General features: G+C 37.2%; 1 protein-coding gene across 1 annotated transcript in view; it reads right to left on the bottom strand.

The window, feature by feature from the left end:
- Positions 1-19013, bottom strand: part of pspc1 (paraspeckle component 1) — a 166773-nt gene that overhangs the window by 14513 nt on the left and 133247 nt on the right. The window contains exon 6 of the mRNA XM_056240391.1: positions 9771-9876. Coding sequence (XP_056096366.1) covers positions 9771-9876 — 106 coding nt within the window. The remainder of the gene's footprint in view (positions 1-9770; positions 9877-19013) is intronic.

Below are 19013 nucleotides of genomic sequence, written 5' to 3'. Positions count from 1 at the left end.
TCCCCACAAAACCTTTAGTAGCCTATTAGCATTACAAACACTGAATTAATACCAACATATAAAATTAAGTAAAGGACATGCTATATCAGATAATTGGGAATGTTGGACAATATATAACAGCAATAGAATAGCTTTACAGTAAACAGTTTTTTTTTTGCAGTACTATCTTATATTAATGAACGTTAAAGCAAGACTATGTAAACAAAAAAAACAGCCACTGTCCAAAAGTGGCAATTATAGGATAACAGACACAGCAATGCATCATGTTCTGTAAGATCATCATGTTTGTAGCATGATCCAGGGGATTAAAACGTACAAAATATATTTCAGGCCTAGTGGAGTTGGTAACTATAAAAGTAGTAAATGTGTAAAGTTGCATTAAATGGAAATACTCAATAAAGCAAGAAAAAACTACCTCAAATGTGTATTTAATGATTCGATTCCACAACTGATATAAAAAAAAAAAACATATACAAGACAATACAGCATTTACTGTAGCTGTTACGTTAACTGTTATCTGTGCTGTTGTCCAGTAACTCCAGTTGGAATCTTCACCCCAAAATGGCGGCCGCGCTACCGGACCGCCACCTAGTGGCTGTTACCAAAAAAGCATCAAAGTTTCTCCTCTTGTTCTTCTATACTCTTTGGTGATACATAGAACCGGTTGGTGAAGCGGTCATATCCATGTTTTATCGTGAATAAAACACAGCTATTGACCAATCAGAATCAAGGTCTGGAACTAACCGTTATATAATACTTAATATGCTGCATGTAGTGTGCAAAACAGTGTCTACACTGGACACGATCCTTGTTGCGTCACGCCTTTCCGCAACAGCTTGAGGATGTCTACACTGGACATGATAAAATGACCATTGCAAATCCATTTGTTCTTCGTGTCAAAAGTAACTCAGACGCTTTGGAGTATGTGAGAAATAGAACGAGGCATCAGTTTACTGTCGGTGATTTTGTGTGTTGCATTATTTGGGGGAGGCACTCTCTGGGAGATACTGCTACTATAGGGGATTATCACGCTTCCGGGTTTCATGGGCGGGATTTGTCAACTTTGTGCATGTCCACTTCCGGCGCAGTTCAACAATGGCGGAAACAAAAGCTAGATGTCACTGCTCTGTTGTTCAGTTAGTCGATGTACGTCAGAAAAAGTTATTTTGGGTAAATTTACCAGGGATGCAGTATAAGTAAACGGGTCGTCCATCATGGATTCGCCAGAGTGATTCACCGGAAGTGACAGTGCACAAAGATCACTGAATGCGGAAGTACTACGTATCAGCGTGATAATCCCCTATTGTGTTTCTGCTTACACATGTAGCTTGATATTCTGTTGTAGTTATTTTGTTTATTTATTTGTTTTCCCTTTATTATCCCTAAAACTTCTGTTTATTATTATTGATTGTGGTATTTGTTTAATTTAATAAAACCTTTGCATTAATTAAACGCTGTTGTCCGATCCCTCTTTTATGTTGCGGCTTGAAACGAGCGGGTCGTAACAACAGCTTACCGAATTTAGAGTAATTTTTCATTCATTTTAACCGTTATGTTTATGTATATGACAAATCACGTAGGTACTGGCCTCTCCGCAGCGGTTGGCTCGGTTTAAAATAGTCTGAATATGAACACTAGGATAAGACAAAAACACGATTTGGAAGATGGTTTCATAATGTACTCACTCGTTATATACATTTGGAATTTTTTTTACAAAAAAGTTACATAGTGTATCTTTAAGCAGAATACAAAAACAGAATTCAGTTGAAAACTAAAATAATATAAAAATAAATCTAATTTCAAGAACCAACAAATAATAACATAATACACAAATAATACATAACATAATACATAACATAATACACAAATAATTGACCTCCCTCCATCAATAACACATTTTCAAGGTTAACATAAAATCTTAGAGCAGTTAGGATAATTATTTATTACAGGTTTGCATATAAGGTTTAGTGTTTGTATTCCCTGTGCGATTTGATTTAAAATAAGACATACTATTTTTAGTTGCTTCCCTGAAACTTTTTGCATGTACAAGTCCGTGAGAGAGACCTGGCGCATCAGAGAGGGAGACAAAGAAACTGTCTGAAAGAGACCCAGAGAGATAAAAAAAATAATAATAAAAAAAAAAAAAGTTCTCAATATTATGTTTTAATTGTACGCAGTAATGCTGCAATTTTTTGGGGGGCAAATCAAATGTATAAATGTTGCACACTAATTGCAAAAACCAACTGTAACAAATGATTTATCTTTTGTTCCTTAAAAGGAACTGAATGCCTTGTTGAGTTCACTTTATAATAAAAATGACAAACAAGGTTGATCGCGAAAAAAGGTTGTGAAGACTGGGCTAAAAGGGTGAATCTGAAAGGACTAAATACATCCTGCTAAAGACCCAAAAAGCCTGGAATGTAAATTTACACACACACACACACACACACACACACACACACACACACACACACACACACACACACACACACACACACACCCACCCACACACACACACGCATCCCCCACAAGTGAAGCCTGCTCAGGACAGAGCGTGGTTTCCAGTTACGAGACATTTTTATGACTGACTTGGAATTTGATGTTCAAGAGAAGGAAACTTCTCTTTTTAAAAGACATTTAACCAGATATATTCGATGTGTTTTTATGTGTGTCCATTTGCCCATGTCACATTGTAATGACTATAATTTTTCCGTTTTAATGTAAATGTTTACTTATAACAGTCGTGTTTGATATCGTAAAAATGCCCTGGACTTGACTCAGCCAGATATATGTATGAACACACCGTAAAAGGTATGATTATGTGCATAACACATCTCTGCAGTAGAAATGACCATTCCTAACACAGGTCATAATTTAATTAGACAAGCAGTCTGACAAGACAAAGAGAAATAAAACCCAAAGTCCCGCCTGTAAACTTCCAACCCTCTAATTGGCCAAGCCAACAGGAAGAGGCTGGATTTCTCCAAAAGTGATAAATGACGCTTCCCCCCTCCGCTCGCTCTCTTCCTCCCTTGTCCTCGTGTCATAATGTAACGTCTCTTCGAGCTCTTCGCCTTTCTTTTATTTGTTTCTAGTTTAGTTTGTGTTTTTCAGTTGTAGATAAGTCTCTGTGTTTAATTCCAATCGACGATTGAAAAGAAAACCCCGTGACATATCTCTTCAGCAAATCCATCTACAAGGGACCTTTAAACGAGCGACTATCTTCCTTTGGTAATGTTACCCAAAGACTTTGAACCTCCATTCAACACGCGCGCCAAGCAGCACCACGTGACGCTTCTTAAAGGACTCCGCTCACGCACGCGGCCAGACAAGGCCGCGCAGGAATGCCGGACACAGAGAGACCAAAACTTGTGCAAGTATCTCTTTTGAAGCTTCTCAGAAGCATTAAGATGATGTGTTTCGTGTTGTTACAGAAAGGTGAAAGTCTAGGGAAAAATCGTACCCATGCTGTCTCTCTCTCTCCCTCTCTTCTCTCTCTCTCTTACTCGCTCACGCGCGCAAGTTATCCATTGTCCAAACTTTACGCATTTCTCGTTCATTGATGTCTTATTGTATTGTTCATTGATGTCTATGTGTTTGTAAATACATATATCCCGTGTAACCGTAGTAAATACATAAGTAGTCATGCCTCTATTAAATTAATTATATATTAATTTGATTGATGTACTGTCTCTTTGCTCAGTTTCAAGTCCCTTAAGTGCCAAAGATCTTATGCTACAAGCTTACTAAAATTAAATATACCTTAAAGAGTATGTGTTTATAGGGCGGGAAACCCAATTCTTCTGGCCAGAGAATTGCGTTTCCTGAAATCCTATAAAGTAAGATGATATTGTGGAGCCCCACAAATATTATCCTGACAATTGAGCTAATTCATTTTACCTGTTTTGTGAAACGTGGTCCGTGTAATTAATTGCAATCAACTTGTGGTTAATTTCAAGGATACACATGCATGCATGCAGGTAAAATGACAGATCCTCCCTTATCGGGAGATTTATTAACATGTAAGACTGATCTAATCCAAACATGCATGAATAATTATTAATTACCAATTATTAATTATGATATGCAAATTCCCCACGGATTAGATCCGCCCTTGAGTCTTTACAAGGTGCTCTGTATCCCCTGCTCAACTCACATTTGCTTCTAAAGAGTTGGCAGCTTCGCTTACCTCAACAGTTAATCATAACACACTGATCAAAAAAAAAAGTTCCCACACTGCATGCACCGATCCATGACGTCCGTACGGACGGTTCAGGACGATTACATGTACCGTTACACACCTCACCTACTTGTTACTATTTTGAAACTCTTAACCTGCTTTCATCTTCATCATCGAAGATTGTAAGATTTTAAAACATCAGATTTAAACAGTATGGCCACCCAGTGGATATAATTGCCATTACACACTCTTTTCAATGAAGGGTATAAGCACAAAGAGCAAAAAATGGGATTTGGCGAGTTTTAATTTTTTTATTTTTTTATTTATTTAAAAGGGACAATGCATATTAATGAACATCTTAGCTTTTCAGCAATGTAAATATGCCACAATTAGCCCCAGGGCTACTTTACATCTGCAGTCCCCTGTCAGGTCATCACAATATCAAATAACAAAGCTAACATTTAAATTTAAGTATGATGCTACACAGTTTAGAGGACACCTTAATATTCAAATAACATATTACAAGAGACACCACTATTTTCAGACAGGTTACACATACACATACAATAAAGTGCTATTCTATGTACTTTAGGTACATTGCAATTATGCTAAAATACTAAAAATTACAATAAAATGCTGGATCTAGTTTGGTATACATACAAATACTTAGACAATACTACAGTGATCTTATCCATATACCTCGATTTGCAAAATTTTTTGTTAATGGTCACAATTTTGATGTGTCTTGAGCCATTGTTTAAGTTGGTTCTTAAAACTGGGGTACGTCGGACATTCTCTAATAACAACCGGTAATTTGTTCCAAATCTCTGACCCCTTAATTGACAACACATATTGTCCAAATGTTGTACGCCTGTAAGGCACCACACAATCACCCCTGATGGAAGCCCTGGTAACACTTCTTCCCTCTCCTTGTTTTTTTAATGTAATGTATTCACTCAGTAGGGGTGGGGCAAGTCCATGCAGGATCTTATATACAGCACAGGCATATTTTAGCTTTAGAAAATTTTCAAAACTTAATAAATTATATTTCTGTAATATTAAACAATGGTGATGTGAAAGCGGTTTTCTATCAAATATTTTTAAGGCTCGTTTGAAGAGTGACTCAATTGGTTTAAGCGTTGTGACATTTGTGAGTGACCAATTTATAAAACAATATTCAATATGAGAAAAAATCATAGAATGAAGAAACATTCTGGCTGCTTTACATGAAAGTGATGGACTGATATATTTGAAATTTGCAAGATTCAATTTTACAGTTTTTGAAAGACAATTGACATGATTTTTAAAGGACAGTGTAGGATCTAATACAACACCAAGATATTTAAATTCATTTACTATCTGTATTTCTTCTTGTTTTAAAAATATATTTGAATGTGTCATTTCAATCTGTCGCTTAGAAAACATTACACAAACAGTTTTTTTAAGATTCAATAGTAGACATGATTTTGTAAGCCACTCCTGTACACGAGTCAGCGCAGATGTAAGCGACTGAGAGGCTTCTTGAACAGTTTTGGCATGTGTAAAAATTACTGCATCGTCTGCATACATTAAAATATTGATGTTTTGGCACACTGTAGGCAGGTCATTAATGTATAAGGAAAATAAAATTGGTGCAAGTACAGAGCCTTGAGGAACTCCTACTGAACATTCAAGGTAAGGGGATTTAATATTGTTAACAGAGACACAGTGTCTGTTAACAGCAATTACAGCAATTTGATTGCGAAAAAAGGTCAACCGTGCGGTTACAATGCATGTTAAAGGGGTAATAGTCTTGTTTAAACTTGTTCGTTCGTCTGGGCTCAAAGTCACTTGGTGAGAACTTTGCAGAAGCTTTGCGTTAATTCCAAGTGAGATAATCAAATATTTCTACTCAAAAAAATATTTTGTGTCCAATTATTTCCCCAACATAGTTTTGGTATTGAGGTAAAAGTTAATTTACCTTGCATTGGGGTGAGCGGGGCACAACCTAACGTGGGGCTAGTTGTAACACTTGAGATAGTTTAAAGGTATAGTTCACCCAAAATTGCCATATTAAAAAATGTCCTGGCTCTTTCAAGCTTGATAATGTGAGTGAATAGCTGTTTGACTTTGGAAGTACACTAAAGCGCAGCTATTCATGATTAAAGTGCTCGACGTGGACCTGCGGGGGTTAATAAAGGTCTTCTGAAGTGAAGCGATGCGTTCGTGTAAGAAAAATATCCAAATTTAAAACTTTATCGATTAAAATAACTAGCTTCCAGCAGACGGCCGTAGCTACGCGTCAATTTACGCCAAAAGAGTAACACTTGAACTTGACGCACAACGTAATGACGAATGCAGTTGCCCAGCCCTGTTTGTTTGAACCACGAGAGGCCGTCATTACATTGTGCGTCAAGTTCAATTGTTACTCTGCAGTGTAAAAGAGGCCTTAGACTATTTAAGACTATTACTCGCCAAGATTTTTACATAATTTTGTATTTTTTTGACCGATCAAGCACTACAATCCGTGAAAAAGAATTGTTTTGTTACTCGCGAGCTGTTTGTGATTCGGTTTATGTATTCGTTAAGTATAATGCTTTAAGAGCTCGCTCAAGTACTGGGGAGCTAAACCATTTAGTGCTTTGTAAATAATCAGCAATATTAAAAAATGTATACAATGTTAAATAGGGAGCCAATGCAGTGTTGACAGAACCGGGCTAATATGGTCATACTTCCTGGTTCTAGTAAGAACTCTAGCGGCTGCATTTTGGACCAGCTGTAGTTTATTTATTAAACGTGCAGGGCAACCACCCAGTAGAGCATTACAATAATCTAGCCTTGATGTCATGAACTAATTGTTCTGCATTTTTAATTGAGAGCATATTAGATAATTTAGATATATTTTTAAGATGAAAAAATGCGGTTTTACAGATACTAGACAAGTGACTTTCAAATGAAAGATTGGGCATGGTGCTGTCCTGGGGCTGCTTTGCATCCTCTGGCACTGGGGGATATTTAGAAAACTATAAAATAATTCACAGTCAAATTTCTTGAAAATATTTAGTGAATAGATGTCAGTTTAAATGCTTAAAATTTTTCTAATATTATATTATATCAGTTTGGTTTTAATATATTAATTATATTATATTATTAATAGCCTAATAGAGAATTGATCTCACAAATGGATTGTTTAGGGCTCCTTGCCATTTAAAAATTTGAAAACCCCTGATATAGAAAATCCTGCCAATTCATTGGCAATAAATAAACATTTAATTTTGATTGTTTAACCCTCTGGGGTCTGAGATATTTTCTGGGCCCTGGAGGTGTTCTGACATGCTCTGACATTTGTGCTTATATCTGTTACTTGTAACATTTTCATGGCTAAAGTCTGATTACACTGTATTCAGCACAAACTCTGCTACAATAATATGTATGTATGTAAACATATTGTTTTGATAAAATGTGTGGTTTGTGAAAAAAAAAAAAAAAAGTCACTGAAATAAGGCCATAAAACCCATACTGACTATTTGTTCACAAGACTTTTGAAAATTGTATCACTTAGTCTAGAGTTTTTGCATCAAAACGATGTGAAAATCATCCTGCCCACTCATTCACATAAAACAATATATTGATTAGAAAATTTGTAAGACATGTGAGAATGGCTTTTTGATTGTTTGGATTTATTTACAACACAACATAGTCCTAAGATACAAAAGACAAAAAGGCACATTATTGAGCACACTGATCTAAACAGTCACACACCTTTTTGCCCATTTCCAAGGTGTTTGCTTCATTTTACCATGTTCATGTACAGAGACTCATGTGAATGTTTAAGTCAGCAGGGCTCATCAGTGTCATCTGGTCCCTGTATTATATAAAAAAAGAAAAGACAACTGTGAACATGCTGATATCAGGAGAAACTATAGGGCTGCACGATTTGGGGAAGAAAATCGAATTGTGATTTTCTGGTTAAAATTGCGATTTAAAATTCACAAAAAATATAAATAAATATATATATATACAGAAATATAAATATATAAAAAATATATATATTTTATTTTATATTTAATACTTAATATTTTTACCTTATTTTATATTTATATATATAAAAAAAATGAGCACCAGGTTTGTTGTGCCTTGTAGGCATATACTTGTAGGGCTGCATAAAATAATAATAATTTTTACTTGCAGGCGGCCTATAACGACATGTAGCCTAATGTTTGGCGCGTTTTGCTTTCAAATGCACAGCGCAAGTGACCCAAAATTACAATGCTTTACATTATTCTTACCACATTATAAACATCTACGTTTGAACAGATATCCACGAACACAGCATTTAACCGTGTAAACACTCATACTAGCCTACTTTTATATCATGCTGTGTTTTATATTATCAAGCTTAAAACATCCTTGTGTCATATATGTATATTTATTTAACATTGAAAGGTTGCCTACCTGTCTATAGTTCATATTTCAACATGTTTCCGTCGATTTCATACATTTTAGTCTGACACCAGTTCAACTAGTATAATGTGAAGTTTATGCAACAATAACACACTAACTATTATAAGTGTTAATGCATTTCTTACCTTAAAAATCTTATCTTCAAATCGCATACTACTTCTTCTGAGGTAAATCCAGTGTAAACACACAGTGTGTCTTCCAAACTCGATTAAAAGCAGAGGTTTGATGAAGTCTGATGCTTTGTTTTGAGGTAATGAGGGCGTTTACAGGTTCACGTTCTTTCACGTGGACTATTTGCATGTGAATTGCTCGTGCGCGCGTGGGTGTGGTCACATCATAGGTAATGAGCAGGCGCTTGAGAAACTGTACATCTCGTTACTTTCATACAGATTACTTAAACAGAGAATATTTGTTTTTTATATGATTTACATCTAAAAATAGACACTTCAAGCTTTCTAAAAACATATCTCTCACGTATGGGTGGCAAGTATTCGCTGAGATACAGTACATTTTCTGTCGCGTTTCAGAATGAACTTCACACTGAGAGAGACGGCAGAACGCGCATCATGTTTATTTTCTTTATTTTACGAAAAGCAGAACATTGTTTTTATTATGAGTTCATGTTATTTATTATGTACACAAATAAAAGTAGACATTTAACAGTTTTGAATGATGTATAAAACTTGACAAAAATAGACAGAGTTATTTGAGTGTCTTTTGCACTGATAAGAAAAAAGCGAGGTGATCACGCCGGTGCGACCGCCGACCCCAGGGGGTTAATGCTGTCCTCAGCCAATAACTGACCATACAAAATCACATTATGTTTGTCTCAAACCATCTCAGTGTAACTGCTTAATTTTTTTCCTATTATATTATATTATATTATATTATATTACATTACATAATAAAGAATTGAACTGTTCTTGGTAGAGACTGGTACACATCACATTAAAAATGTTTTCTCAGGTAACCTAAAATGTTCTTCATTTAGTAACTTCTGAATTAACTGCATTGTTAATGTCCACCCAATAGAGAAAAGCTAGAAAAAAAGAGGGAACATTGTCGTGACCATTTTAGTCACAGTCTGGAGCCCTGCTAAAAGAAATACAACATCAGAATGAAAGTGAAGCATTTTGCCTGTACTCACACTCTCCATGAAACTGGGCTTGAATCCATCTGGTTGGCGTCTCATGTCAAGGTGCTCTCTATGACGCATCATATCTTCCTCACGTCTACGTCTCTCTTCTTCATGCCTAAGCATATATAACTCAAATTCAGTTAAACTGCACATGCTCAGATCGACCATCTGGTACACCAAAACGTGAATATTTCAACGAGTAAAGCACAAAGCTTTGCTTAAAAAATAAATAATATGTTAGCAATGAAATGTTACATCAGAAACATGGAAACATTTAAATTCATGCCAAATGAGAAAGGTACACAAGCCCATATATTTAAGCCATCTGTTAGCCTTGTAATCTGTTTTCTGATCTCACTCGATTTTCCACAAATTTAACAATATTACATGAGTTATTCCACTGGACATGGAATCTCATTTCTTTTCTCAAATCTTCACTCATGTTTCACCCATTTTTGCAGGTGAATATAAACATTTCTTCCTTTCGTTTAATCTTAATTACTATATTTGCATCCGTTACTGTGGTAAAGTAGAAAAACACTGTAGTAAAAAACCTTTTTACTTGCACGTCAAATTCTATTTAACACATTTTGTTAGAATTGGTAAGGCACGTCAAGTTTATTGGTAAAGCGCATTTCATACACACTGGTAATTTAGTTTTGCTTTCTCTGGCAGCGCAACATCAAACATAGCCTTAATGTCTTTTGCGCCTGCAAAGATAAAATTTGCTCTTCAGACCTTTTACAAGAAGTAGCTTTGGAACATCGGGAGAAGACATTAGACGAGATAGTCTCTGTCCTGCTCATCTCCCACATCTAGGGGTGGAACGGTACACAGAAGTCACGGTTCGGTTCATACCTCGGTTCAGACGTCACGGTTCGGTACGATTTCGGTACAATGGAGTGAAAAGCAAAACAAAAATGCAGAAGACATTTTTATAAATGTGTTAAGCCTTGTATTGTTTTTATAAGTTTTATTAATAAAGGCATAGAACCAGTTTATTTGTAGTGCACTGACAGTAGTTTTATATAATTAGTTTATTAATTAAATTATTAAAAAGACGAAAAGACCTTGAGATATGTTTGGTAATTGTACCTGAATGAATTTAAAATTAATTTGCTATTTCAGATCAATATATTTGTTTTCCTTCATTTTAATTAACCCTAACTTTATTCTCATCTGAATTATAAATAATTGATTTCCGTATAAAATAATACTACCATTAAAAACTTTTGTTAACAGTTGTTACAGTTTGACAAGAGTTAAGCGTGTGACAAAAGCACAATGTTGTGTTTTATTGCGAGTGTACACAAATATAAGTAAACAATTTGCAGTTTTAATGATGTCCTGTATGAAAAAAATGACGGAGTATGTTTTTATGTTTCCACTGTTCATCGCCCGTGCCTCTCACACACACACACACACACTGTTCGATCGCGCGATTCGCGCCCGCCTCTCTCTCTCTCTCTCGCACGCGCGCGCGCGCTCGCGCACACACACACACTGTTCGATTGTGCGATTCGCGCCCGCGCCTCTCTCTCTCTCTCGCACACACACACACACACACACACACACAAGCATTGCAATCTTGATCGCAGCCTGTTCATTGCTGCGTTCACAGTCACACCAAAAGCGAATAGAGCGAAATTGATCGCTATTTAAGAGTTTTTTTTTTAAATTTGTACCGTGTATTCTCCGTGCAAATTCGTGCACCGAACCGTGACGCCCGTACCGTTTCGGTTCAATACGAATACATGTACCGTTCCACCCCTACCCACATCCCTATCAAAGCGCAGAGCGGTATATATGACAACACATTTATCTTTGTGGGGAAATCTAATGAATGTTTTTTTTTTTATTTAATATTTAACTTTCTTATATTATTTAGATTAACATTATTTACTGACATTTATTTCAGTGTTTTACAGCCTATAGTGCGTTTCACTGACGAAAGAGCTAAACTAAACACACACGTTTGTTACGAAATGGATGTTTGAGCCTTATTTATTATTTTTTTATATTACAAAATGTATTATACAACAGTAGTTTGTCTATTACCACCTGGTGGTAAAAAAAAAAAAAACACTGTCACAAAACCTACTCTATGACGCTTTGCACAAATTATGGGAGTAACTTCCTTTAAACTGTAAACAATCAGTTACAGGCAATAACTTGTTAAAAGTTTTGATCTGTGAATCCAACAATAACCATTTGCAAAAACTGGGCTATCTATCATTTTGACAGATAACAAATTGTATTTTCCTGCTTTGGAAACATTCCAGTTAGGGATACTATTGATTAATCGATGATCGATTAATTGTTGTTAATAATTTACCCCTTAAGCCCTGAAGGCATTTTTAGAGTTGTTTTTTGTTGATAATAATGTCACTCAAATAAAATGGACCGAAAATTGCCTGCTGAATTTTATAGGTTGTATTTTTAAACAGTTTGAATATTTTGGAAGTGAAATATGAAAGGTGAATATGGATTATTTAATTTTTTTAATAATGAAAATGTGTTTTAATTGTTTTGAATTGAAATATTCACAGCTTAAATGTTCAACCATGCTGAATTTCAGCCCATAAAAATGCAAGCCCTAAAAATACAATGCATTAAAATGCAAGCATTGGCAAGCATATTTTTTTCCAAGTAGTGCAATTCAAGAGGCTTTTTTTGTTTCAAAAACATTGGGCATTATTTTACTTCCATAGTCTACTGCAGGCAGTACACTTCGGGTTTAAGGGGTTAATCAAAACCAGATGGTCGATTACTCAAGTGCATGCCAGTGTTGTGCCCAATTTCAAGTCCCTGCCAAATTATTGTGGAATCGGAGGGTTTCCTTTCTATGCCCTATCTGAATCAATAGACAAATCCGGTTATATATGAGTTTTTGGAAAGCTTTTAAGATAAGGTAAGATAAGATTTTTATCACAGTCCTGACATTAGGTGAGTGACACTCTGGGGTGATGTACTATTAATCAGAAGTGAAAAGTGGTCTTTTGTTCTCTTTATAATGTTAAGTAATATGACAGTCCCAATCAGTCATTATTATAGTTATTCATTGCTGTTTGAGCTGCATGCGCTTAACCTGATCACCGGCACGCTTTACTACAGCGTTAATTCTTAACCAAATTCACCCTATATGAGATAAATCAGATATAGATAGGCCTACACAAAATAAACACAATATTACAACTTACATTTGCACAAAACAAAAGGCTGCGAATGCACACACAAACTTTTAGTCATGATGAAGGTGTAACTTTTGTTGTAAAATGGTCGTCACCTTCATTTATCAAGCGCTTTTAACAGTATGTAGTGTTTTACAGTTATAAGCAGCTTTACAGTTATAATAGAAATTATCGTAACAGATTGTTTAGGCTTTACAACAGCATTAGGATAAAGTTATTGTCCAGCTAAAGTTAGTTTTGATTGATTCACTTCCGTTGCGAAGATCATTAGTTATTAACTTAGGGGCCGCTAACACGACACCGTTCTAACAGAAAAACTCTTAACGCGCTCCGGCCGCCCATCCGCACAAAACAGTGCCTGGTGTCTCGAGAACGCACTCCCTGAAATAGGTTCGAAGGTGCAAACGATTATCCGTTATCTCTGCGCGAACCTCAAAAATGCAAACCCGCGAAAACGCAGACGGCATGCACATAAATATTGCGCATGAGGTCCCAAATATAACTCCAGCACACTAGCTTAATTTTTCCTTGTCTCTGTTTTACATGTTTCACAGTTGAGCAGCATGCATGCGCATGAACCTGCATAAGTTTTATCGATTAAATGTATTAACGACAATTAATCGATCGTTGATTCATCGTTAACATCTCTAGTACAGTTGGCTTATTTATAGACTTAGATGTTTCCCTCTCACCACAAATGTTTTATATAATTACAGCTGTTTATCGAACACCTTCGACAAATATTGAGTTTTTGATAAATTACATAAGCTTCTTAAAGTATGTGATTTTACTAAAGAAGACAAATCAGACACAATTATTTGTTATATTTAACAAATAATCTTTACAACTCACTCTGGGATCTATGGTCCCATCCCCCCAACTAGGGCAAGAACCATGACTACCATCAGATAAGATTATTGCTGTTAAAAATGTGGTCATGTGTTCAGACGAGGCCATAGGAAATACCTACAGCCCTTAAAACAGACTTTCCTGCATTCATTTATAGACGAACTGATCTATAAATGAACATGCATCCCAGGACATTGTGTGAGATAATATTATGTCTTGTATACTGTCTCTTGCATTTGTATTTATTTCATGCATGCTTTATGAGAGAACTACTAGTTAAATGTAACCCCACCTATATCATGTCTCCTATCTAATTAATCCTCATTTAATGACTCACACTATAGTGTACATCACCTTTTCATAGAATGCAGTGTGTGTTTTTGTTATATCTATCTGAGTATAAATGAACACAAACGGCAAGGCCCATGTCTAACCACAATTGAGACAAAGGGGCCCTATCTTGCACTCGGCGCAAATGACTTAGTACACTGACGCATGTATCATTCCTATTTTGCACCCGCGCAAAGCGGGCTTTTTCCTCCACAGACACAAGTCGGTTAACTAAGAAATACACTTGCGCTCCCCGGGGCGGTTCAGCGCAAAGAGGAGGCGTGTTCCGGCGCAAACTTTCCCTCATGCTATTTTGCTGTTCTATAAGACAATTGCGCCACTGACTAGAAAAAACCTAGTCTAAAGTCAGTGGCACGTTGCGCGTTGTTCATAATGCTATTTTAAGCGCGCATGCTTGGCCATAATCAATGTAGCGTGTGCACAACGCGCATACACTTTGATTCTCTCATCTAAGCAGCAGTTTTCAATTTTGCAAATCATACATTATTACGATAGATAGATAGATAGATAGATAGATAGATAGATAGATAGATAGATAGATAGATAGATAGATAGATAGATAGATAGATAGATAGACAATTTATTATAAAAGCATACATGTAGCTTACACATTTACCCAAATTATCATACGCCTGTTTAACAGAAGTTAATTTGGGTGGGTTTCTCCATCCCCAATGTCACTTCTCTGTGTTTTACGGCCCTGACGAGAACGTTGCTCTCCTCGGCTGTGAACCGCTCCTGGCACGCGCCTGGCAAATCCTCCGTTATAATAGGAATCCGCTTTAGAACAAGCGCGCCTGCTCTTAAAGGGAATGTGAGATGACCCTCTGATTGGTTTATTTCACGTTACGCCCAAACCACACCTATGAATAATGAAGCTACTTCAGACAACCCCTTTTAGATTTGCGCCAGGCGCAAGAGGCATTTATCCCGCCGGGAAAATAGCAACAGCGCCGGGATCCGCCCACAAAGTTACTTGCGCTTTGCGCTTTGACACTTGCGTTTCAGATCGTTAAAATAGGGCCCAGAGTCATAAATCCTCCCAACAGAGGAGAACATTTCTTATTGGTCGAGCCATCCAGGGCCGGCGCTCCGCACACGCACATCACGCACTGCGCGGAGGGCACCAAGTGCTTGGGGGGGCACCAAAAAATCTGGGTCGTGAAAAATCATCACAATAGGCTACTAGTATAAATAACAAATAAAATATGTCTAAAGCATGTTAATATACAAAAGCAATACAAAAGTAATATAGGCCTAGACCAAATTAGTCGAGAAAAAGGTGAATCTCCTGTGCCAGTCTCCCTCTGGTGCCCCCCCTTCCCCACCTCCCAGTGGTCTGTTCGATTATGCCTCAATCAATGTCAAATTTGGCAGACACCGACCTCAGACATGGCCTCGAAAAGGCACCAAAGGTCGGGGGCGTAAAAAAAGAAAAAGAAGAGACAGCGGGATGATACTCGCGCGTCGCTTGCAGGTAAGACAATGTTTTAAATAAAAATGTTAGTTTTGTAGCGCGGGCGCCCTTGCGTCGTGTATGCATGTCCAGGGGGGCGTCGCTAGTAGTGCAAATTATCCGGGGCTTTTTTAGCCCTGCATGTTGAATCTTTTATTTTAACGGGGGTCCGGGAGTTTCTCCCCCGGGAAATTTTGAAACTTGGGCTGTTTAAGATGCAGTTAGTTTGTTTGAGAAGAAAAGGAAGACCGCTTAGATACGTTTTTTCGTTGTTGTTCTATGCGGATAATGCGGTCATTTTCAAGAGGTCCATAGGCCAAGGCCCAAGGGCGACATCTGTTGGTGAAATTGCAATTAGAAAAAAAAAACACAAGCATTTGTGCTTAGGGCACCCAAATGGCTAGCGCCGGCCCTGGAGCCATCCCTGAGAGGTGGGACCTTTCTCAGGCTTTAAATGCCTCAACACAAGCCCTTCCTTCGCTTGGCCTTCTCGGTACGTTCGGGTTGCTGTCCTGCATGGTCGCACCAGGCCCCAGGGCAGCAGGCCTTGACTCACAACCAGCCATGTGCTCATTCAGGAGAGAGAGAACTTTCAACCAGAACAGAGTCAAACAAACCATGCCAGTTCATCACCAACCTAGTGTTGCTTTCATCAACGAAAATTATGACTAAATATCATCGTCAACAAACCTTTATCACGTGACGAAAACAAGACGAGACGCAACGTAAATTCTGGTCATGTGACGATGACCATAATACAAATGTATAGTGCAATATTGTTGACGAATAAAAACAAGACTAAATGTGGTTTACAAAATAAAACCTATGCTAAAATGTCTCTTCATTTTCGTTGACCAAAACAAGACGTGACGAAATGTTATAACGTTTAGTCGCGTTATTATTATTATTTTGCAGTATTTCTGTTTCCTGTGTCTCACTTCAGGGGCTGCATAAGGTCGCACTGCGCAGACGCAGGCGACGTCACTTCCTCAAGCCCCACTCGCGGCATTATTTAGAAGATGCAGCTGCGGTGAGTTAGTGTAAACAACAACAAACAAAGTTAAGTGGAAAAAGATAGGGAGAAATGCGCCACAAAATCACAGGAAAAATCACCACGAAAACGACTGAGACAAACGTGTGTGACTAGCGTGTGTGTGTATATTTGTTTGTGAGAGAGTGTAAAGTGGGTTAACGTGTGACTAGTGTGTGTGTGTGTGTGTGTGTGTGTGTGTGTGAGTGTATTTGTTTGTGTGAGAGAGTGTAAAGTGGGTTCTTAGTTCCTACCTGACTCCATGTGTAAGCATCCCTTGTTGGCCAAATACTGTACCTAGTTTTGTCATTCACATAGCAATAACACTGAACTGAATTTGGCATCAACAACATGACTTTGAATACCTTATTCTAGACCAATACATACATTTAAACAAATGGTATTGGCATTAACATGCCTGCCGAGACTACTGCTAAGACTACTTCTGTTTTGATTATGTAGACTTTTTTTTTCTTTTACGGACAGTCAAGTCACTCACTCAGAGGTTGATTTACTGTAGATACGACTACGGAGCCATAGAGAGCCATGCATGGTTCAAGGCTGTTGGAGAAAGTGAGGCACTTGGTGAACAAATTTCTCTCTGAGGCAAATCATCTGTCGCCACAGAGACTACCATCAGATGTGCCTATCGAGATGTTTTAGTTTGTCACGTCTTTACACGCTGAAGTAAAACGTTTAATTTCCTTCTTTTTTAGGGGTTTTAAGTAAGATTGCTGCAGAAGTGTGCTCTGGTTCTGGTAAAAGACTGTCCCACCAGGTGGTCAAGTTGCTTTGCTATGATTTCGCGCTGTCTTGAAGTCAAGGAGCACCTCACAGCTGTGGGTCCATGGGCTGGGACAGCCTGCAGCCCAGTGAGTGGTAGAAGATCGGGATGCTGAGAGACCTCCTTCTGCCATTTGCGGAGCACACCAAGTCGCTTGAAAGTGACACTCAATCACTTTCCCTTATTGTGCCAGCACTCCTGCATCTCAAAAACCACCTGTCGGAGTTCTCGCTTGCACATGGGCGAACCTACAAAGATACAGCTACTCTGGCTCAGAAGATGCTGTCCAGCATTCAAGCACCTTGTTTCTCTTTATGTTAAACTTGAATGTATTAATTTTTTTCTGGCATTGTCATGTGATGATATTTTATTTTATTTTATTTTAATTATTTTATTTTAATTTATGTGTGTGTACTTCTAACATGTTTGGTTGGTAAAATAAATATGTTGTAAATTCAAATCAGAGCGTCTTCCATGTCTGGAATGGATGTATTTTTGAGTCTATAAGGTAACAATAACTAAAATGAAATGCTTGACACAAAGACTAGACTAAAACTAAAATTAAAACAGGCCGCCAAAAACAACACTAATGGAACCATCAAAATCCTTCTTCAGGAACTTCACGAAATGCTTTCACTGCACAGGCCATGCAAGCATTTAATGAGGTGCTCTGAAAATAATAAGCTGATGGTTCTTTTCATAGTTAAATTGATCTTTTCCATAGTTCCATTTCCTGCTTCCGGTTTCATTCTGTCACTTACCATTTTACCCATGTATGTGTGATTGTGTGTATGTATGTATGTGTTTAGATTAGTTATGAGATTGTTAATAAACTTGTGCACAATACGTATTTGTTTCTGATTATCTGGCCTGCATACAAAGTCCATTTAATTATTCAGATTCTGACTAAATGCTCTTTGTAGTACTGTACAGTAAGAAAGTTATTTCCCAACCCCTGGAAATTAACATTTCTATTAATAATCAATATTGAGGGTTTACAGGATAAACTGATTAATTGGTTGTAATGTTAATGTAGCTAAATCAAGTTAATCCGTAATTAGAAAGCAAAAGAAAAGTTTTATATATTTCTATTGTATTGTAAATGAAATGGTCACAGATAATAATTTCGATATACTTTGCCTTACTGAAACCTGGCTTAAACCAAATGAGTATTTCGGTCTAAATGAGTCTACTCCGCCAAGATACTGTTATAAGCATGAGCCCCGTCTGACTGGTCGTGGCGGCGGTGTTGCAACAATCTATAAAGATATTCTTAATATTTCTCAGAAAACAGGTCACAGATTTAATTCGTTTGAAGTACTTATGCTAAATGTTACGCTCTTAGATGTAAGAAAGAAATCCATATTATCTCTAGCCTTGGCTACTGTATATAGACCTCCAGGGCCATATGCTGAATTTCTAAAAGAGTTTGCAGACTTTCTCTCGGATCTATTGGTCAATGTCGATAAAGCAATAATTGTTGGAGATTTTAACATACACGTAGACAACAAAAATGATGCCTTAGGGGCTGCGTTTACAGATTTATTAAACTCCTTTGGGGTCAAGCAAAACGTCCGTGGTCCCACTCATC

Source organism: Rhinichthys klamathensis, unplaced genomic scaffold (assembly GCF_029890125.1).
Source record: "Rhinichthys klamathensis goyatoka isolate OS25496 unplaced genomic scaffold, OSU_Roscu_1.1 h1tg000595l_1, whole genome shotgun sequence".
NCBI classification, from domain to species: Eukaryota; Metazoa; Chordata; class Actinopteri; order Cypriniformes; family Leuciscidae; genus Rhinichthys; species Rhinichthys klamathensis.
Note: the sequence above shows the minus strand (reverse complement) of the source record. Positions and strands in the feature narration are given on the sequence as shown.